A 22,659-nucleotide genomic window follows, 5' to 3' on the forward strand; every position below is an offset into this window, starting at 1 on the left:
CGAGTCTTGGTGGAAGCTGTGGGTCGGTGTTGGAACGCAGCGTTGGGCGCAGTGACGTCACTGGTGGTCGTGACAACGTTTTGGAGCATGCGCGCTGATTATCAAGACAGGCGCACTCCTTTCTCAAGCTTACGGGACATAGGCTGTTGACAGCCTTATATGTGCATTTGTAGGCTGCCATCTAGTGTATTGAGTGGAAGTCTAAAGGTGTAAACAGACCGGCTGTCCCTTTACACTCGACTGCCCTCCAATACGATCTGCCTATACGAGGAGAAAGGATCCCCCTCAGTTTTTTTTTTTTTGCAGACCAGATCAGATCGGAAGTAGGCGGTTGTAAACGGACACAAGCCTGTTGATACCCACTTATCCATAGGGATACATAGACCATCTGATCAGGTCCACCTGAAAAACTGACAGGAGGACCTGATTGGATCGTCCGTGAGAAAGGTGCCTAAAGTTTGTTCAATTAAGCTCTGACAATAAAACCTTTAAGCTGATTGGTTACTATGCACAGCTGCACCAGATTCTGTGTGCATTAGTGTTAGTAAATCTCCCCCAGTGGGATTTGCATATAACCATACAGCCATGTCTTCAGCCAGCCTGTCATTGATTTGTATGAGTTGGCTGTTCGCATCTGTATGATCCACCTCTCAGTCCCGGGCATAGATACACCTGAATGTACAGTGTACGGTAAGGTGATCAGATTTTCAAAATTAAATTCAGGGACACTCCACTGATCGCGCCCACTTTTATTGTGGGGGGGGGGCGGGGCAGAAGCGAAGCAGGGGGTGGGGAAAATAGCTTGTATTGTTGAATGTTGAGTGTGGTCAAATATAGTCTAAAGCCTTGTACACGCGGTCTGACTTTTTGCCAACAAACTTCAAAATGAGCAAGTTTTTCAAAAAGTCCGACCGTGTGTACGCTCCATCGGACAAACTTTTTTGGGTTTCATCGGACAAAAGTTTGCTCTGCAAGCGGCCAAACTTTTCGGCAACAAAAGTCCGATGGTGCAAAGTCCGACCGTGTGTACAGAAATCCATCGGACTTTTGTCCAAAGTACAAACACACATGCCCAGAACCAATGTTAAAATCAACCAACAATAGCAGAAGTTGACCATAGGGTGGCGGTGAAGAGCAGAAAAGAGCTCTTGGGAAAGTTTACAGAAAAGTCCTGCCGTGTGTATGCTATGAGTGTGCCCGGCCAACTCCCTTCGGTCAAAAATCCACGGAAAAGTTTGTTTGAAGTCTGATCGTGTGTATGAGGCCTTATAATATCTAGGCCTACTTTGCTCTGGGTCAAGATTGCATGACACACAAAGTGCAGAAGTCAGAAGTGGGTAACACAGAGAGTGCAGGGGTCAGGAGTAAGTAATCCAAAGAGTGTAAAGACCAAAAGTAAATAAAACAGAGTGCCTCACAAAAGAAACATTACTTTCTCCTCTTAATACAATCCCTCGCCCACCCATGACAAAACCTCTTCCAGCCAGAGTGCTTTGAGTGCAGGAGCCAGGAGTAAGTAATGCAGAGGTCAGGGTCAGTAGTACCGTATTTATCTTCATATAACGCGCCCCGGCGTATAGCGCGCACCCCCAACCTAGAAGGAAAATTCCTGGAAAAAAAATAAATACTTACAATTTGGATGCCCCTTGTCGGTGTCTTGCCCGGCGTCCATCGGCGGCCTTGTCCGGTCCGGCGTCCTTCTGCGGCCATGGTGGTGTCCTCCCCGCTGTGTTTTTCAGCCGATCTCCGCTTCCCGCACTATGTTTGAACCACTCCGCCGACATATACCGAGCGCAGTTCACTCGGATATACTCAGGCAGGCTCGGCTCCTCTTGCGTAAAGGACGTACAGGACGCACAGGACGTGACCGCGAGCGGAGCTGAGCCTGCCCGACTATACCCGAGTGTACTGCGCTCGGTATATGTCGGCGGAGTGGTTCAAACACAGTGCGGGAAGTGTGTATCGGCGTATATCGCGCACCCATGATTTTGCCCTGATTTTAAGGGCAAAAAAGTGCGTGGTATACGCCGATAAATACGGTAAGTAATGCTGCTCATGGGGTCAGTAAAAAGTAATCAGGTTAGCATCAGTTGTAAGGTACAAAGAGTTCAGGGGGTCAGTAGTAGGTAAAGCAGAGTGCAGGGGTCAGTAAATAAAAATGCAGAGTTCAGGGGTCATTTGTAAAAAAACACAGCATTCAGGGGTTAGTAGTAAGTAGTAGAGACTGCAAGGGTCAGTCACTACTGATTAGTAGTAAGTAATGCAGCTTTCAGGGTTCAGTAGTAAGTAATGCACAGTACAAGGGTCAATAGTAAATGATGTAGAGTTAAGGGGTCAGTAGTAGGTAAAGCAGAGTTTATGGGTCAGTAATATGTAATGTAGAGCACAGGAGTCAGTAATATGTAATGTAGAGCACAGGGGTAAGTAATATGTAATGTAGAGCACAGGGGTCAGTAATATGTAATGTAGAGCACAGGGGTCAGTAATATGTAATGTAGAGCACAGGGGCCGGTAATATGTAATGCAGAGCACAGGGGTCAGTAATATGTAATGTAGAGCACAGGGGTCAGTAATATGTAATGTAGAGCACAGGGGTCAGTAATGTGTAATGTAGAGCACAGGGGTCAGTAATGTGTAATGTAGAGCACAGGGGTCAGTAATATGTAATGCAGAGCACAGGGGTCAGTAATATGTAATGTAGAGCACAGGGGTCAGTAATATGTAATGTAGAGCACAGGGGTCAGTAATATGTAATGTAGAGCACAGGGGTCAGTAATGTGTAATGTAGAGCACAGGGGTCAGTAATATGTAATGTAGAGCACAGGGGTCAGTAATGTGTAATGTAGAGCACAGGGGTCAGTAATGTGTAATGTAGAGCACAGGGGTCAGTAATATGTAATGCAGAGCACAGGGGTCAGTAATATGTAATGTAGAGCACAGGGGTCAGTAATATGTAATGTAGAGCACAGGGGTCAGTAATATGTAATGTAGAGCACAGGGGTCAGTAATATGTAATGCAGAGCACAGGGGTCAGTAATATGTAATGCAGAGCACAGGGGTCAGTAATGTGTAATGTAGAGCACAGGGGTCAGTAATGTGTAATGTAGAGCACAGGGGTCAGTAATATGTAATGCAGAGCACAGGGGTCAGTAATATGTAATGTAGAGCACAGGGGTCAGTAATATGTAATGTAGAGCACAGGGGTCAGTAATATGTAATGTAGAGCACAGGGGTCAGTAATATGTAATGCAGAGCACAGGGGTCAGTAATATGTAATGCAGAGCACAGGGGTCAGTAATATGTAATGCAGAGCACAGGGGTCAGTATTATGTAATGCAGAGCACAGGGGTCAGTAATATGTAATGCAGAGCACAGGGGTCAGTAATATGTAATGCAGAGCACAGGGGTCAGTATTAAGTAACACAGATTTCAGGTGTCCGTAGTATGCAATGCATGAATCTATGGGGATTAGAGCGGTGCAGGAGAGGGGAGGCAACACTCCTGCGCACTTTATGGACGCACCGCCGCTGCTCACATTTATACACATACTAGGTCCATTCTAGACAGGTGATGAATAATCTATCAGCATGTCTTTGGAGTATGGGCTGAAACCCATGCAGGTACACAGAAAACATGCAAACTTCGATTTGAACTGATGACCCTAGTCCACTTAGCCACTGTGCTTAAAATGTACTGTGTTCATGTCAGCTTTTTAATTTTTAAATGTGATCATTGACCCTGTAGTGGAGAATACTTGTTGTTTTCCGTAGTAGTTAAACAAGCCACTAGGGGCGCTGTTGTATTGCAGTATGCTGCATATTTCTACATGCAAAGAACTGCCAACAGTATTGTATTGTTAATACATGTTCAGTAAAGCTTGCTTTACTTTAGTGCATATCAAATCTGAAGCTTTATTACAACTGCTGCAAGATAATAAAAATCCGAAAATCTGAGGAATTCTGCTGTGATTGAATGAATGAATGAAAAACTTATATAGCGCGGCACATGCGAACTGAATCGCCTTGTGTTGTGTGTGTTGTGAAAGGTAGTGTGATGCGTTGTTAAAACACATTGCACCAATTACCTTTTTTTCTTTTTATTGAAATGTCACAAAATTTAATTTCATTCAACTCTGTGCACTGCAGGACATTGCGTAAAATTGTAGGCATGTTTATGCAACGCACTAGTATGGCATGAACAGGGCACATGTCTTTATTACAGGTGTTTATCAGTGCTGGGACAAGGCCATTTGGTTCCCAGGGCGAAGATGGCAAACTGCGCCCCCCCCCCTGTTTTTAAGAAATAATCAATGTTGTTTCAAAACATGGCTCAAAATAACACAAACACTTTTTTTTTATCTGCCATTTTTTATTAAAGCGGTGGTTCACCCTGCTGAACAACATTTCAGCATAAAATTCGGCATCGTAGCGCGAGCTACAGTATGCCGGTCTTACATTTTTTAACCCCGTACTCACTGTTTAATCGTACATAGACGATTCCGTCTGCCGCGGGGAATGGGCGTTCCTAGCAAGAGGGAGGGTGATTGACGGCCGACTCTGGCACGTCACGCTCCCCGAAGACAGCCGAAGTAGGTCTCGGCTCTTCACGGCGCCTGCGCACAGGCTATGCGCAGGCGCCGTGAAGAGCCAAGCCTATTTCGGCTATTTCCGGAGAAGCGTGACGCGCCAGAGCCGGCCGTCAATCACTTTCCGTCTGGATTGGAACGCCCATTCCCCGTGGGCAGTCGGAATCGTCTAGGTAGGATTAAACAGTGAGTACGGGGATAAAAAATGTAAGACCGGCATACTGTAGCTCGCGCTACGATGCCGAATTTTATGATAGAATAAAAAAAAATATATATTTTTTTTTTAATAGGGTGAACCCCCGCTGTGCTGGTCACCTCAGTCAGCCTCCTCCACCAGCACACTGGTGGCAATTGATGGGGAAAACTGGCAGCACACTGGTGGCAATTGATGGGGCAAACTGGCGGCAATTGATGGGCACACTGGCAGCACACTGGCGGCAATTGATGGGGAAAACTGGCAACAATTGATGGTTACAGTCTGTAACCATCAATTGTTGCCAGTTTGCCCCATCAATTGCCGCCAGTGTGCCCATTAAACGCAACCACTGTGCCATCAAACGCAGCCACTGTGCCATCAAACACAGATGGCACAGCTGAGTGGCTGTGTTTGATGGCACAGTGGCTGCGTTTGATGGGCACAGTGGCTGTGTTTGATGGCACAGTGGCTGCATGTGATGGGCACAGTGGCTGCGTGTGATGGGCACAGTGGCTGCGTTTGATGGGCACAGTGGCTGCATTTGATGGGCTGCGTTTGATGGGCACAGTGGCTGCGTTTGATGGGCACAGTGGCTGCATTGATTGCAATTGATAGGCACACTGGCGGCAATTGGTGGGCACACTGGCGGCAATTGATGGGCACACTGGCGGCAATTGATGGGCACACTGGCGACAATTGATGGGCACACTGGCGACAATTGATGGGCACACTAGCGGCAATTGATGGGCACACTGGCGGCAATTGATGGGGCAAACTGGCAGCACACTAGCGGCAATTGATGGGCACACTGCAGCACACTGGCAGCAATTGATGGGCACACTGGCGGCAATTGATGGGGCAAACTGGCAGCACACTGGCGGCAATTGATAGGGCAAACTGACAACAATTGATGGTGTGTTGGCACAGTGGCTGCGTGTGTTGGCACAGTGGCTGCGTGTGATGGTTACAGTGGCTGCGTGTGATTGGCACAGTGGCTGCATGTGATGGCACAGTGGCTGCGTTTGGTGGCATAGTGTTTTTTTTTTGCTAGTCAGAGAAGGCATGGCTCAAAATAACACAAAAACACAAAGTGTTGATCACCTCAGTCAGCTTACCCCCCCCCCCCCAATACAGCCATTTAATTACTTGCTTTAACAGGTTCTGTTCTGCTTACTTTTTAGTAGTCAGTAGTCTTCTTTGCAGTACTGTAGCGTAGCACACTGCTGCTAGGTTCCTAGGCACGCTCGGGCTCCTCGTGACTAGTCCTTGCCAGTTGCCAGCTCAGCAGACACAGCTCCCTGCGCAGTGCTGCTCCGAGTCCTCCCTCTCTCAGCCCTCCTCCGGCCGTGACGTCACGCGGCTCACGCCGCTGGAATGGACCAACTAACTCCATAGGGGGAGTAAGTAAACAAAGAGGAAAGGGAGTCAGGAGGTGAGGAGCGCACTCGGCACGGCAGCCAGTCGGCACACAATGTGTACAGTGCCACTGCTGGTGCGGCGGCTGCCTGTTTGTCAGAACTGCGTCCCCCTCCTATACTCGCCCCGTCCGCCCCTGCCTTGTACCGGCCCTGATGTTTATATAGTGCTGATAATTCATGTAGCACTTTACCATACTGCCTTCAAGGAGCTTACAATCCAAAGCCCCTATCTCACATACATACACATACTAGAGACAATTTACCCACCAGTTTGTATTTGGAGTGTAGGAGGAAATCCACACAAGCACAGGGAGAACATGTGAACATGCAGGTAGTGCCCTGGCTGGGATTTAAACCAAAGACCTTAGTGTTGTGAGGCAGGAGTACTAAGCACTGAACCTCTGTGCTGCCCACACACATAGAAAACAGTTGCGCCAGAGCCCAATAAATTATCATATATGCTAAAATGGGAACAAGACCTTAACTTTACGTACTCCCCAGTAAACTGGGACAACTGTATAACCAATCTACACAAATGCACCAGATCTATTGCAATCAAGGAAACAGCCCTAAAAGTGTTTATCAGATGGTATTATACCCCAACCAAACTCCACGCCATTTTTCCCTCAATCCCCTCCTCATGCTTTAGAGGTTGCGATGATTCGGGTTCTTTCCCCCACATTTTTTGGTCTTGCAATAAGGTCAAGAATGTTTGGTCACAGCTTGAAAGTTTTGCCTCTAAAATTTCAGACAAACCAATCACCCTCACAATACATAACTGTTTACTTTTCTCCCCCATCACGGACCTTTCCACATGCCATATGAGACTCATCCATACATTATGTGTAGCCATACACTGGCTGATTGCATCTCAATGGAAATCTCCAATAATACTCCTAAATCCACTCAAACACAGGATTAACGAGATAAATTTGATGGAAAAAATCTCCCATACGCTACAAAACACCTGTAACACTCCTGCGATTAATTTGATTGAAGTAGGATCTCAATTGCGGAGGTTTCTCAGATATAACCACTACTTCACTCTTTTATATGATCAAAGAGTTTAGGGTTTTATTCATCACAACCTCTATATGAGAATCACAATGTATAACAAAGCTTATTACTGCATAAGCTATCATATGTGTGTGTGGAAGCAATAGAAAGGTCTATGGTCTGCAATAGTAAGAAAAACAGCAGCAATGTCTATGGTTTGCAATAGCAAGAGAAGCAGCAGCAATGTCTATGGTTTGCAATAGCAAGAGAAGCAGCAGCAATGTCTATGGTCTTGCAATAGCACAAAAGCAGCAGCAATGTTAAAGGTATCCTGTTGTTAGAGTTAGTGTCACAAGTATGCAGCATAAGGGTTAATAAGCACACAGTCTATAGATGAGTACTGCAGGAATTAACTTAGTAATGTTATGCTCATATAGGAATACTTGCGGTTCTGTTGCAATCTGCGTTTGTAGAAGATTGGATTGAATCCTGGAGTAGGTGTATGGACTCTGAGTAATGGAGATGCTGTTTGCAGGGAATTCCTGAAGTTTGCAGGATTTGCTGGGAGCGCTGTAGCAAGGGGGAAGTCCAGTTCCTGTAAGGTGGTGAGGATCCGGTAATGAGGCTCATAAACTGAGCTTCAGAGGCATCAGGGGTGCTTGGCAGCAGATCGTGGCGTGAGGCAGAAGGTCCCAGGTGACGGCAGGGGTCCAACAAAATAGCGGAACACCCTGCCGTCATCGCTGCACGTTTAAATAGCCCGTGCGACGCGGGAAACCAGGAAACTCGCTGGGGCGCGCTTCCGCGTTCCAGCGTGGAACGCAAGCCGCGGCGCACAGGGAGTGACGTTGCAGAGACAGGGAGATGAGCGCAGCTCTCTGTAACAGGTGAGGCTGCGCTCGTTTTGCTCAACATAACGCCAATAGCGTTACATACTCCCCTCCTCAATGGGGCACCACCAGTTCCAGTAATAGGTGAAGGACGAGTGGGGTATCTCTGATGGAATTGTCTAATTAGACGAGGAGCATGAATGTGAGAAGAATTTTCCCAAGAATCTTCAAGTTGGGAGTACCCTTTCCAACGTATTAAATATTGGGTGTCAGAACCTCTTTTTCTAGAGTCCAGAATCTTTTCTACTTCATATTCTGTTTCACCCAGAATTTCAACTGGTGGAGGAGGTCGTGCAGTCCTATTGGGAAATGGATTGGGTACATACGGTTTAATGAGAGAGACATGAAAAACTGGATGTATCTTCCAATCAAGGGGTAAATGTAGTTTTACTGCATTAGGGTTAATCACTTGAGAGATAGGATATGGACCTATGAACTGACGACCCAACTTTTTCGATGGTAAATTTAGACGTAGATTTCTGGTAGAAAGCCAAACTAGATCACCAACGTTGTAAGAAGGAGGTACTGATCTATGAAGGTCATAATTACGTTTTTGTCGTGTTTGCGCAGCTTCTAGGTTCGACCGTATGATTGGAATTGTGTTTTTTAGAGTGGTGAGATAATCGTCAACTGCAGGTACTTCGTTAGAAAGGAATGAAGTTGGTAAACTGTTTGGGTGAAACCCATAGTTGGCAAAAAATGGTGAGAATAGTGACGAAGAACTGGTTGAATTATTGTATGCAAATTCTGCATGGGGAAGCAGTTGAAACCAGTCATCCTGGAGGTGAGTGCAGTAACAGCGCAAATATTGCTCTAAGATCTGATTAATGCGCTCTGTCTGCCCATTCGTTTGGGGGTGATACGCAGTGGACATCCTATGATCAATTTTTAATGTCTTACATAAAGCCTTCCAAAACTTGGAAACGAATTGAGATCCTCGATCAGAAATAATCTGAGCAGGTAACCCATGTAGTTTTAGAACATTGTTTATGAAGGCTGTTGCTGTCTCTAGTGAGGTTGGAAGATTTTTTAAGGGAACAAAGTGTGCCATTTTAGTGAATAGGTCTACAGTGACCATGATGGTATTAGCCCCATTCGATCGGGGAAGCTCAACTATAAAGTCCATTGATACAACCTCCCATGGTCTGTTGGGTATTGGAATGGAGGTAAGAAGACCAAAAGGTGGTTGCCTAGAAGGTTTGTTGCTAGCACAAATCTCGCAGGAAGAGACATATTCTTGAACCATTTTAGTTAAATGGGGCCACCAATAGTGTCTTTTAACAAGATGTATTGTCTTGGTGATTCCGGGATGACCAGCCAAAGGAGAATCATGTAATTGTTTAAGTAACAATAACCGTAAATCAGGAGGAACATATAATTTCTCTTTATAGGTGTATAATCCATCTGGTTGTTTCGTAACACCATTAGGAAGTTCAGAAGCATCTGTGGATATGGATTGAGAGAGTAACTGTTTAAAAGAAGTAGTTATTCCTATGAATCGGTTATCAGGAATGATAGAATGAGGTGGTAACTCGGTAAAGCGATCCTCATTCATGCGGGATAAGGAGTCTGCTTTTAAGTTTTGCGTGCCTGGTCTATAGGAGATCTGGAAATCAAATCGATCAAAGAACAAGCTCCATCTCACCTGACGGGCAGACAAGGTCTTGCAGGCCTTTAGGTGTTGCAAATTTCGATGATCTGTCAAAATGGTGATTGGGTGAGTGGACCCTTCAAGAAGGTGTCTCCAATTGGCCAGAGCATCTCTAATTGCTAGGAGTTCTTTTTCTCCAATTGGGTAATTCCTTTCTGCACTGGTTAAGGTTCTGGAATAAAAAGCCACTGGATGTAAAGGTTCAGACACATTTTGTTGTTGCGAGAGTACCGCGCCTAATGCGAAATGTGATGCATCAACTTCTAAAATGAAGAAGAATGAGGGGTTAGGTAGCTGGAGAATTGGAGCTGTAGTATAGGATTGTTTGAGTGTCTCAAACGCTACTTGTGCCTCATTTGTCCATTTGAAAGGTGCATTTTTACTTGTTAAAGCATTCAGAGGCTTCACAATCTGCGAGAAGTTTTTGATGAATTTACGGTAATAATTTGAAAAGCCAAGGAAGCGCTGCAAGGCCTTCCTAGATTGGGGAACTGGCCAGGAGAGAATACAATCAACCTTTGAATCATCCATCTGTATTCCTTCCGGGGTGATTTGGTACCCAAGGAAAGAAACACTGGTCTGACTAAAGACACATTTTTCGAGTTTAACGTAGAGGCAATGTGTTCTGAGCCTGCCTAAAACCCATCTGACATGCTTAGTATGTTCTTCAAAGGTGTCAGAATAAATTAAAATATCGTCCAGATAGACTACAACACAAACGTCCAGTAAATCTCGGAAAATGTCATTAATAAAACGTTGAAAGGTTGCAGGTGCATTTGACAAGCCAAACGGCATCACTAAGCACTCGAATAACCCGTAACGGGTTTTAAAGGCAGTTTTCCACTCGTCGCCTGGACGTATTCTGATTAAATTGTAAGCACCCCTGAGATCTAGCTTGGTGAAAATTTTGGAGGTTTGCAGTCTTTCTATTAGTTCTGGAATTAGTGGCAATGGGTAACGATTTTTTATCGTAATATTATTCAGTGAACGATAGTCGATTACGGGTCTAAGAGATCCGTCCTTTTTTTTAACAAAAAATATTGCAGCACTAGCTGGGGAGGTAGAGGGTCTAATGAACCCCTTTCTAAGATTATCATCCAGGTATTCCTTAAGATAACCCAGTTCAGGCTGTGATAGTGGGTAAATTCTTGCAGTGGGAATAGGAGCTTCTGGAATCAGGTCAATAGGACAATCATAAATTCTATTGGGTGGAAGTGTCTCGGCATTGATTTTGCTGAAGACATCAGAGAAGTCCATTAAATAAGACGGAACCCCATCAGCGTTTACATTATTTAAAAGAGAGTTATGTGTGGGATAGCACATGTTTTTACAGTAGGGGGAATCTAAACAAAGTGAAGTTTTGGACCAATGAAAGGTTGGTTGATGGATGTGTAACCATGGTAACCCTAGAACGACTGGGAATAAGGGTGATGGGATGATGTCAAACACCAAATTCTCCATATGTGTATTATCACAAGTAACTAATAATGGGGCAGTTTGAGACAGTACTGGACCGAAGGAGGATTCGGATCCGTCAATGAAGGTGACAGACGAGGGGTTTTGCTTTGACTCAAAAGGAATTTTATTTAAATTAACAAAACTTAAATCAATAAAATTGCCACAAGCACCAGTGTCGATCATCGCATCAATGGTGGTACTATCTTGGTCCCACTGTAAAGTAAGGGTGAGAAAGATGTATTGGTTAATGTTTGTACGAGTTTTGGGTTTAGTCAAGTTTAAACTACTAATATTGAAGTTGTTACCTTCCGTTTTATTCCTTAGAATGGGGCAGGTAGAGACCATGTGGTCAGGGGCGGAGCAGTAGAGACATAGATTGTTGCTTCTGCGTCTCTGTCTCTCAGCTGGGGTCAGTGGACCTCTAACTATACTGACTTCCATAGGAACCTCTTTGGGGGGTGACCTGGACCTCCTGATTGGTGCTGGTTGGTAGTAATTAGCTCGTTCAGCCTTTCTTTCTCTGATGCGTCTATCAATTGATAGGGAGAGATGCATGAGATCTTCCAGGGATGCTGGAATTTCAACACGTGCAAGCTCATCCTTGACGGACTCGGATAGACCAATGCGAAACTGATTTCTGAGAGCTATGTCTGTCCATAAAGTTTCACGACACCAGCATTTGAACTCTGAGATATAGTCCTCCACTTGTCTCTTCCCTTGTTTCAAGTTCCTGATGGTATTTTCAGCAGTAAGCTGTTTGTTAGGATCCTCATAAAGTAAGGACATTTCATCTATGAAAGTATTGAGGGCGCCTAATAGATCGCCATGCTCTTCAACATAGGCATCTGCCCAGACTCTGGGTTCCCCTTTTAGGTATGAAATTAAAGTCAAAATTCTGACTCTGTCAGAGTAATAAGTCCGTGGACGTAAATCAAACATTAACCGACATGAACTGATAAATTGGCGAAAATTTTTCCTGTCACCAGAAAAGCATTCTGGGGGGCAGACTTTAGGTTCCGGGCGTTCCCTGGCTTGAGTAAAATTTTGATCCCTAAGGGCCTCATTTTCTAAGCGCAGGTCATTCAGATTAACAGTAAGTGTGTCCACACGTTGTGACAGTCCCACTAAGTGGTTTGCAATCTCCGCTGGATCCATTTTATGGTTCCGCTATTATGTAACACTCCTGCGATTAATTTGATTGAAGTAGGATCTCAATTGCGGAGGTTTCTCAGATATAACCACTACTTCACTCTTTTATATGATCAAAGAGTTTAGGGTTTTATTCATCACAACCTCTATATGAGAATCACAATGTATAACAAAGCTTATTACTGCATAAGCTATCATATGTGTGTGTGGAAGCAATAGAAAGGTCTATGGTCTGCAATAGTAAGAAAAACAGCAGCAATGTCTATGGTTTGCAATAGCAAGAGAAGCAGCAGCAATGTCTATGGTTTGCAATAGCAAGAGAAGCAGCAGCAATGTCTATGGTCTTGCAATAGCACAAAAGCAGCAGCAATGTTAAAGGTATCCTGTTGTTAGAGTTAGTGTCACAAGTATGCAGCATAAGGGTTAATAAGCACACAGTCTATAGATGAGTACTGCAGGAATTAACTTAGTAATGTTATGCTCATATAGGAATACTTGCGGTTCTGTTGCAATCTGCGTTTGTAGAAGATTGGATTGAATCCTGGAGTAGGTGTATGGACTCTGAGTAATGGAGATGCTGTTTGCAGGGAATTCCTGAAGTTTGCAGGATTTGCTGGGAGCGCTGTAGCAAGGGGGAAGTCCAGTTCCTGTAAGGTGGTGAGGATCCGGTAATGAGGCTCATAAACTGAGCTTCAGAGGCATCAGGGGTGCTTGGCAGCAGATCGTGGCGTGAGGCAGAAGGTCCCAGGTGACGGCAGGGGTCCAACAAAATAGCGGAACACCCTGCCGTCATCGCTGCACGTTTAAATAGCCCGTGCGACGCGGGAAACCAGGAAACTCGCTGGGGCGCGCTTCCGCGTTCCAGCGTGGAACGCAAGCCGCGGCGCACAGGGAGTGACGTTGCAGAGACAGGGAGATGAGCGCAGCTCTCTGTAACAGGTGAGGCTGCGCTCGTTTTGCTCAACATAACGCCAATAGCGTTACAACACCATGCACATTTTCAACAATAAATGGTCCCCCTGGTCTGAATATTCACCTCTCTTTTTTAATACAAACTAATTTCTTTATTATACCACATTCTTTTTAACATGGCTTCCCTCAATATTCTTTCAAGATCCTCCATGGTTCTTTCCCATCTCTAAGTAAAGCCTGTTAACCCCAATTGCTTTGCTGTGTCATATTATATTTCTGTTTCTGATATGAACTTACCACATCTTTTATAATTATGCTGTATCTTTATATATATCCAACTATGTACCGCTCTCTATCTTTTGCAATAAAAGTTTGTAAACAAAAAAAAAGAAAACAGTTGCGCCCTTGTGTTGAGTCTATGTCGATCTAAGCAGAGCAGGGCAGCTCATCGGACATGGTATGAATGAGCCATTAGTATCGCCCTAAAGCGGATCTTTGTCCACCACTCCTCCCCCGGGTGGTCCGGGTGGCACATTTCCGATACTCACCCTGATACTCAGCGCTGTCCTCAGATTGAGGGTGGAAAGGAGGGAGGTCTTTGCAGAGGGTAAAAATTTGCTTTGACTACTCATAATGCTGTAAGACACGTAGGCTCCTTAAACAGATCCTTCAACACTTGTTGTCCCATGATAACAGCTCTCAGAATATAGGGTACGAAAGAACAGGCGCAATATGGTATAATTGTATGGTTGCTTGGTGTACTTGGGTCCTTAGAAGACCAAACATGTTTTCCCCCCCAAAAAATGTAAAGGGTATGTCCACCCATGAGTAGATATTTCCCCACTGGGGTATTTGGAACTTGTAGAGAAGCTGGAAAATGGTTAAACTCAACAAGGTCTATGCAAACATTTCAAATCCTTTACAGGTGGACTTATCCTTTAAGCGGAGTTCCGGTCACAATTTCACTTTTTAAATATAAATACCCCTGTAATACACAAGCTTAATGTATTCTAGTAAAGTTAGTCTGTAAACTAAGGTCCGTTTTGTTAGGTTGTTACAGCATTTAGACACTTTATAAAATAGAAATTGACTGGGGCCATCTTAAGTGTGGGCATCATGAAGCCAGACTGTATGACTTCCTGGATTTCAGCCTTGCAGATGCACAAGCAGTGTCAGATCAGGTTTCAGCACCTGTGCTGTCCAAGTCACATGATTCTTTGAGACTGGGGAGTGCACAGACTCCTGGAAAGTTACACCCACTACATTCCCAGGAGTCTGTGTGGTGCATTAAGCACCTAGGTGCAGGAAGTGGGAAGATTAACTATTCTGCCTAGCAACAACACTTTGAAGGCATATAAAAAAAAAAAAAAATTCGTAAAGGACTAATGACATTTTTTTAAAACTACTGATGTAATGTTATATTTATGGGTGGAACTCCACTTTAAGTAACAACGTAATGTGTTGCCCAGGCAGGGCAAAGCTGCGTGTTCACTAAATTGCTGTCCTCCTCAGCTGCATATATTTACCTTTACCTTCACTCCCTTACCACTCCACTCACTGGCTGGAGTAAGGAAAGGAAGCAACAGGTGAATTACAGAGGACTGAGGAATCTCTCTTTGCCTCCATGTGACAGCATTGGATTCCATGTAGCCATTGGTCAAACACCAATGCTATCACATGAGTCACATGCTTCCTCATAAATTGGAAGTAGCAAGTATTTTCTCTGCTTCCAGTGTTCAAGTGGATCAGTTGGGAAGAAAAAAGGGAGAGTAGGTACAACAGGGAAGCTTGTCAATTTGCCCTGCATGGGCATTGTACTGGTTCACCCTAAAGTGTACCCGTTTTCAATGCACTGTGAAGTGATGTGAAGGTGAGTATAAGTGAGTCGAGGGGAGGGCTAGTTAGAGGCGCTGACACTTGCACTAGATAGATGAAGTAACAAAATCTTTTTTAAATTCTAAGGCACTTTGGCACTTATTGGCTGCCATCTTTCTCTGTGGTAATGGATGTATCCAAGTATACCAAACACAGGTTAGCTCTGAAACGTATGGCTTACTTGCTCTGTGTGTGGACCACAGCCTCCATTTACTATTTCACAGCTTAACAATTTATTAAGTATCAAGCTGAAACCCCAAAGGCACATTTGATACCCATCATATAACCTTGGAAAACCCATCAAAAACCCTGAGGCCTCTCACACACGACCGAGTTTCTCGGCAAAAACCAGCAAGAAACTTGCTGGGAGATATTTTTTGCCAAGGAAACCGGTCGTGTGTACATTTTCGTCGAGGAAACTGTCGAGAAACTCGACGAGCCAAAAAGAGAGCAAGTTCTCTATTGTCTCAACGGGAGTCTGATTTGGCTCGTCGAGTTTCTGGTCGGGCTGGTTTTCAACGAGAAACTCGGACGTCTGTATGCTAAGAAACCCGCGCTTGCTCAGAATAAAGTATGAGACGGGAGTAAAAGTAGCGTTTGTAATGGAGATAACACATTTTTAAAGCTGTAACAGACTGAAAAGTGCAAATGTCTCTTACCAAACTTTTATTTAACACGCACACACATGAAATTAGCAAAAGCAGCCCCAAGAGTTGTGCCAGTGGAATCGAACTTCCCCTGCCGTTGTATGTGTTGTATGTCACCGCGTTTGAGAACAAGGGGATTTTGGATTTGACTGTGTGTACGCAAAGCAAGCTTGTCGAATTCCCTCAACAAGCCTAACAAGGAACTCGACAAGGAACTCGATGTGTTTCGCCCGTCGAGTTTCTCGGTCGTGTGTACGAGGCCTTATAGTGCTTGGCTCCCCCATCCTCTGCATGAGTTTAATGCTCATTATCTCTAGGGGGAAATGAGAAGGCTGCATTACACCCCCCTGTTTTACCAGCTTCTCCATTCCCTCTCATCCTACAGGTTGTAGAAGGTCCTTCATCATCGTCCTAGACAATGCAGGGCTGTTAAGACTGCATTCTACATGGGGGAGGCAGGAGTCTAACAGTGGACAGGAGATCTTTAGAGAGGAGGTTTCATGGGACCGGTTGTACTGTTGGAGGGACCCTATTCCTGTACTCCTAGTCAAAAGTGCGCTTTAAACCCTTCTAGTGTGGGCAGGGCCAACTTTAATATTGATTGGATCCTGGGCAAAAAAAATCTTGCCCCCCCCCCCATGCAATTTCACTCTCCACGTGCTCTGAGACATAGGGGAATCGGGTAGTTTTTTTAAAATCGAAGCCGTACTTACCGTTTTAGAGATACATCTTCTCCGCCGCTTCTGGGTATGGGCTGCGGGACTGGGCGTTCCTTCTTGATTGACAGTCTTCCGACAGGCTTCCGACGGTCGCATCTATCGCGTCACGATTTTCCGAAAGTAGCCGAACGTCGGTGCGCAGGCGCCGTATAGAGCCGCACTGACGTTCGGCTTCTTTCGGCTACTCGTGACGCGATAGATGCGACCGTCGGAAGCCTGTCGGAAGCCTGTCAATCAAATAGGAACGTCCAGTCCCGAAGACCATACCCGGAAGCGGCGGAGAAGATCGCTCTCTAAGTACTGCTTCGTTTTTAAAAAAACTACCCGATTCCCCTTGACAAAATGAGCATCAATCTAATCTTAAATTATTTTTTTAGGGTGAACTCCCGCTTTAAAATCAGTTTACTATATCAGATCAGGCATCGACTGCGATTGGTTGCCAGAGGTTACAGCATATCATTACCACTCACTGACTGGTTACTAGAGGTTACAGCACATGATTTCTGCTTGTTGATTGGTTGCTAGGATTACTGCTCACTGATTGGTTGCTAGAGGTTACAGCACATCATCTCCTCACTGCAGAGGGGCATGATAAACATATGAATGCTGCCTTTATTTATATATGAATTCCGTCGGCCTCCGTTATTAACATATCAATGCTCCCATTATTTGCATATGAATGACGATTATTCACATGTAAACACAGCGTCTGCAGGTTAGTCAACTGTACACAACAATAGGGCAGAGCTGGGCAGCAGTAGTAGCAATTTACACTGAGATATCGGGACATAGCACAGGACTAAAACTTCAAGGGACAAGGGAATTTAAACTGGGATAGTTGGCAAGTATGAGGCAGCTGCTTTGGGTCCCACAACGACAGGCCCAGGGCAGCTGCCTCTTTTGCCCTGCCTTAAAGACAGCCCTAATTTGGGGACCTACTGCAATGACAGTTTATTATGTGCCTGGAGTTGGCCTGTAAAGCTGCAAATAAAAGCATGTTTGCAAAATCTATAGTTGTCGAACTCGCAATAGCATTTTTGCCCTTAGTGGAAGCTTTTAGGGTAATTTTTCTTTGTATGTTTTGACAGTGAATTTATATTATTAACCTTTTTATTCTATATTCACAGGAAGAATGCAAACAGATATTGGCTCAGCAGAAGTCAAACTCTCAATCAGACTCTCACGATGATGAAATCTCCCCTCCACCTCCAAATCCAGTGGTTAAGGCCAGACGCAGGAGAGGAGGAGTCAGTGCAGAAGTTTACACTGAAGAAGATGCTGTGTCTTATGTTAGGAAGGTAATGTATCTTTATCTTAGTTTTTTTTTTTTTTTTTTTTTTTTTTTTAAAGTGTATTTTGTGCATGTACTCGAGAGAGGAGCCGGACTGCAGGAGTTGGGAGTAGGCAGGCCTCCCCCAGAGGCAATCTGCCACCTTTCTCCATGCCCCGGGTGGCAATGGCGGGTGTGTGAGGGGGTCCTCCCACACAGCCCGCCCTACCTGCTCCGCTTTGAAGCCCAACGGGGCAGAGGGACTCCCTATAAGGGAGTGATAGGATTAGCCCGCTCAACCAGCCCCATTAGTCCTTCGCCTCTCTTTAGAGACCGCGTGGTCAATGTGCGTGTGTTAACCCAATTTAGAGTGCATGTGTAGGTGTGGTGGTTTTTGTGGGAGGGGGGTGGGCGTACTAAGCACAGGCTTACCTTGCATAGCACACCCACCGGGAGCCGGGCTGAGACCACCAAACTCAATTCACATGAAGCCGAGACCGGGATCCGAACCTCTAGCTGCAGAGGTGAATGGCTTATCAGCGCAGTGCCAATCGCGTTGAGCCACCGCAGCTCCCGGTTTTTTTCTTTTTATGGATAGCATACTCTTATTGAATGCCGTCTTGGTGGAATAAGCCTGAATAAAAGTTAATGGCTTTACCAACTTAATAAAAAAAAAAGTTCTTTAGCAAGGAACATACATTCCACATGAATAATTATGCTACCAAAATTTGTGTGTTCTGTAAATTTCCTCCTGTATTGCTCCTGTTTCTTCTTACTGGAGGCTGCCATTTTGCTGAAGCCCGGATCCCTTGAGCAACAGGCTGTCACCAGGTTGGCTTCTAGTGACTTTCATTTCCGGGACAATGCCAAAAATGAAGAGCAACTGAGCATGTGCAGAGCTGGGTGAGACTGTGTATTATTAGATTTGAAACAGTATAGACACTTATTTTCAATGTTTTACATAGTAATACCTGTAAAAGGGGCTATCCTGAAGCGCTCTATCAGGATTTATGACTAAAGTTCCACTTTAATAAAATATACCAGTGTTATTTCTTGTAGTGTTTTAACCTCCCTGGCGGTATGATTCTGTCTGGAATTACGTACCAAAAGTGGTACAATTATTTGCAAGGAAATTTGGCGTTTTATACTGTAGGCCTGTAATTCTTAGGAATAACTCATTTAAATCTGACCAAACAAGAGTCTAGTAGGCATCCCGGGTATGAAATTTTTTTAAAAACAAAATTATAATATAATAAATAATTATAAATAATTATAACAAATAATAATATAATTATAATAAAAATTATTCAAAAAAGTAATCAACTCAAAATCACTGAAATTTGCTCAGTTGCAGAATTGTCGCACAATTCTGCAAGTGATTATAATTTATTATCGCTGTTTTCTAGCTGCTCTAAAACCATTTTTGACATAAAGGGACACTTTTGGTTGCTATGGACAATCTACAGTTTGCAGGCAGAAAGAACCGTTTTTATTATATAAAAGAACATGTAGGGCACTGGGCAGACCACTAGGGACAAGGGAGGTGTGTATTTTTTACATACAGTACTGTAATCTATAAGATTACAGTATACTGTATGTATTGTGTTTGTTTACCTTTTTGAATTTGGCGCCGTTCTCCGCCCCCGTGCATCGTAACGTCACAGGAAACAGAGATCTGCGGCACACGGGGACACTGTGAATCGAGCGAGGAGGACCCGCTCGCTCACACAGCGGAGTGGCATCGCTGGATCCAGGGACAAGGTAAGTAAACCAAGCCTGTGGATTCAGCGAGAAGGTAAGCCGCGCCGCTGCACGCTCTGCACATCTACCCCGAGCGTGACTCGGGGATACCGATCCTGGCATGAAAAAACCACCCCGAGTCACGCTCGGGGATACCGCCAAGGAGGCTACTTTACATTGTGCCTACTGGCGCATGTGCAATGTATGCTTCATTCAAGGTGTGCTTCTGGTAAACTGTCACAGTTGCCATCGTGCTTATGTCAGCTCTTAGCTAAACTTTCATGGCCTCAAATAGCTAGGGTTATAGCTGATCACAAGTTCAGATCCAAACAGATGCTATGATGGCATTGCTCTAGACGGATAGGAGAGTAATGCCCTGTACACACGATCGGAATTTCCGATGGGATAAAATTTGATGGAATTTTCCGTCGGAATTCCGTTCAAGCTGTCTTGCATACACACTGTCAGACCAAATTCCGACCGTCCAAAACGCGGTGACGTAAAAGACTACGATGAGCCGTGAAAAATTAAGTTCAATGCTTCCGAGCATGCGTCGACTTGATTCTGAGCATGCGCAGGTTTTTTCTCAGTTGGAATTCCACACAGACCATAGGAATTTCCGATAGGAATTTTTTTCATCGTAAAAATTAAAACATGTTCTATTTCTAAACTCAGACGAAAAAAAAATGACTACCGATTCTGTGTCCCTTAATTAACTTCAAGAAACAGATTATATGATAAGTACAACAATCTTGTTATTCTTGTAGCTGCATGTAGTGATAGCATTCGTAATATGAATTCATATATGCCAATTGGGACACAACTGCTTGCATAATTATAAGAATATTTAGGATTCTTGTATAAGCTCAGCCATGACTGTTTTTCCTCGAAGAACCCCGGTCACCTGTCTCCATCATGAGTTTATCATGAACTACTATAAATGCAATGTTGCTGGATATCACTGTGGGTGGGTTTCAAATTGCAAATTCCAGTTGCCACCCAGCATTTTAACTTGCTTGTACTGGTGGAGGGAATTGGCAAGTAGTTGGAATTGGCAGCCCACGGAGTGGGTAGGTAGGTTATGTATACAGTGAGGTTACTATTGGCCCATTTAACAAAGCTTTAAAGGAGAAGTCCAGCCTTAGCTTATTAGGCTGGGCTTTTCCTAAGGGTCACAGGAGTGCAATTAATTTTTCACTCCTGTGACCCGTTTTTAGCAGAGAACGGTCTGAAGTCTGCTCTCCGCTGACATCACCAAGTTCAGTCGCGTCATCCTGACTTCCAAAGTCTGGATCCGCCAGCTGCCTTGACTGGTGGCAGTCTTAGGGAGCCGCTGAGATGGCCGTTCCCACCCCTCCACAGCTCAGCACTCCAATGAGCGTGGAGGAGCAGAGAGGAGAGCTGTTATAATGTTCTGTCATTGGGGTCAGTGGGAAGAATAGGGCCCTATCACTGATGTTAGTGGGAGGAATAGTGCCCAATTGGTGGTATCACTGGGATTAATAGCACCCATCGATGGCTTCAGTGGGCAGAAAAGTGCCCTATTATTGTCAGGAACCTAGTTGCACCCAACGAAAAAAGTCTAGGTCTGAGCCAAACGAGGCTTGGACTTTTGAGGTGGTCATGGCTTTGTTTGTTGAGAATTACGCCTCTTTAAGGCTACTTTCACACTGAGGCGTTTTAGCGCTAAAAATAGCACCTGTAAAGCGCCTAAAAAACGCCTCTCATGTGCTTTCACACTGGGGCGGTGCGCTTTGCGGGACGTTAGAAAAAGTCCTGCAAGCAGCATCTTTGAGGCGGTTTGGGAGTGCTGTATACAGCTCTTCTAAACCGCTCCTGCCCATTAAAATGAATGGGCAGCGCTACCGAAGTACCTGCAATGTTCTTCGGCAGAACCACAAAACAGGCACTTTTACCCTTTCTTCGGCCACTAGCAGGGGTTAAAAACGGACGAAAAGCGCCGCTAAAACAACGATAAATCGCCCCTAAAACTAGTGGCACTTTACCGCTAACGTCGGGCGCTTTCAGTGTGAAAGTAGCCTTAGATATTTGTCACTAAGACCCCTTTCACACTGAGGCAGTTTTCAGGCGTTTCAGCGCTAAAAATAGCGCCTGGAAATTGCCTCTCATGCCTCCCCAGTGTGAAAGCCTGAGTGCTTTCACACTGGGGTAGTGTGCTTGTGTGATGGGAAAAAAAGTCCTGCAAGAAGCATCTTTGGAATGAATGGGCAGTGCTTCCTAAGCGCCGTAACATGGGCGCTTGTAACCCTTTCTTCAGCCGCTAGTGAAAGGTTAAAAGCGTCCCGCTAGTGGCCGAAAAGCGCAGCCAAAGCGATGGTAACGCACCACTATAACTAGCGGCGCTTTAATGCTAATGGACCCGCCGCCCCAGTGTGAAAGGGGTCTCAAACAGGCGGTGGCGGCTGGTGCTCAATATTTTGGGGGGGGGGGGCGCAATCAAACGAAAAAAACAAAACATCAATTGCAGCCTCACTGTGCCCATCAATTGTTGCCACTGTGCCGTCAATTATCGCCACTGTGCCATCAATTGTCACCACTGTGCCATCAGTTGTTGCCACTGTGCCATCAAACGAAACCACTGTGCCATTAATTGTTATCACTGTGCCATTATACGCAGCCACTGTGCCATCATACACAGCCACTGTGCCATCAATTGTCGCCACTGTGCCATCAATTGTCACCACTGTGCCATCAGCTGTCGCCACTGTGCCCAACAATTATTGCCACTGTGCCCATCAATTGCCGCCAGTTTTCCCCCTCAAATGGCACCAGTTTGCCCCCTTAAATACCGCCAGATTGCCCCCTCAAATGCCGCCAGATTGCCCCATAAAATACTGCCAGTTTTCCCCCATGCCCGACACTTACCTTTCTCAGGTCAGCCATCCTCCACGTTCCCTCAATGTCTTCTCCCACCCTCGATGTCGCTTCAGCCAATCAGGTGACCGGGAACCAGACCCAGTAAACCTGATTGGCTGAGACGCGTGTCAGTGTTAACCAGGGAACGCACACCCTGTGCGCCCTCTGGTTAACCATTTGGAAGCTGATTAGAGCCCACAGGCCGCTGGCTCTGATAGACACTTCCAAAACACACCCACCGCTGTTATTGAGATGGCTGGCGCTCAACGGGGGGCC

At 45.1% G+C, this 22,659-nt stretch overlaps 1 protein-coding gene across 3 annotated transcripts in view; it reads left to right on the top strand.

The window, feature by feature from the left end:
• The window catches only part of PRKAR1B (protein kinase cAMP-dependent type I regulatory subunit beta), a 347,158-nt gene that overhangs the window by 38,831 nt on the left and 285,668 nt on the right, over window positions 1-22,659 (top strand). For all 3 annotated transcript variants that reach the window (XM_040356774.1, XM_040356773.1, XM_040356775.1), the window contains one exon: window positions 17,624-17,794. In XM_040356774.1, coding sequence (XP_040212708.1) covers window positions 17,624-17,794 — 171 coding nt within the window. The remainder of the gene's footprint in view (window positions 1-17,623; window positions 17,795-22,659) is intronic.

The sequence above is a fragment of the Rana temporaria genome, chromosome 6 (genome assembly GCF_905171775.1).
Source record: "Rana temporaria chromosome 6, aRanTem1.1, whole genome shotgun sequence".
Taxonomy (NCBI): domain Eukaryota; kingdom Metazoa; phylum Chordata; class Amphibia; order Anura; family Ranidae; genus Rana; species Rana temporaria.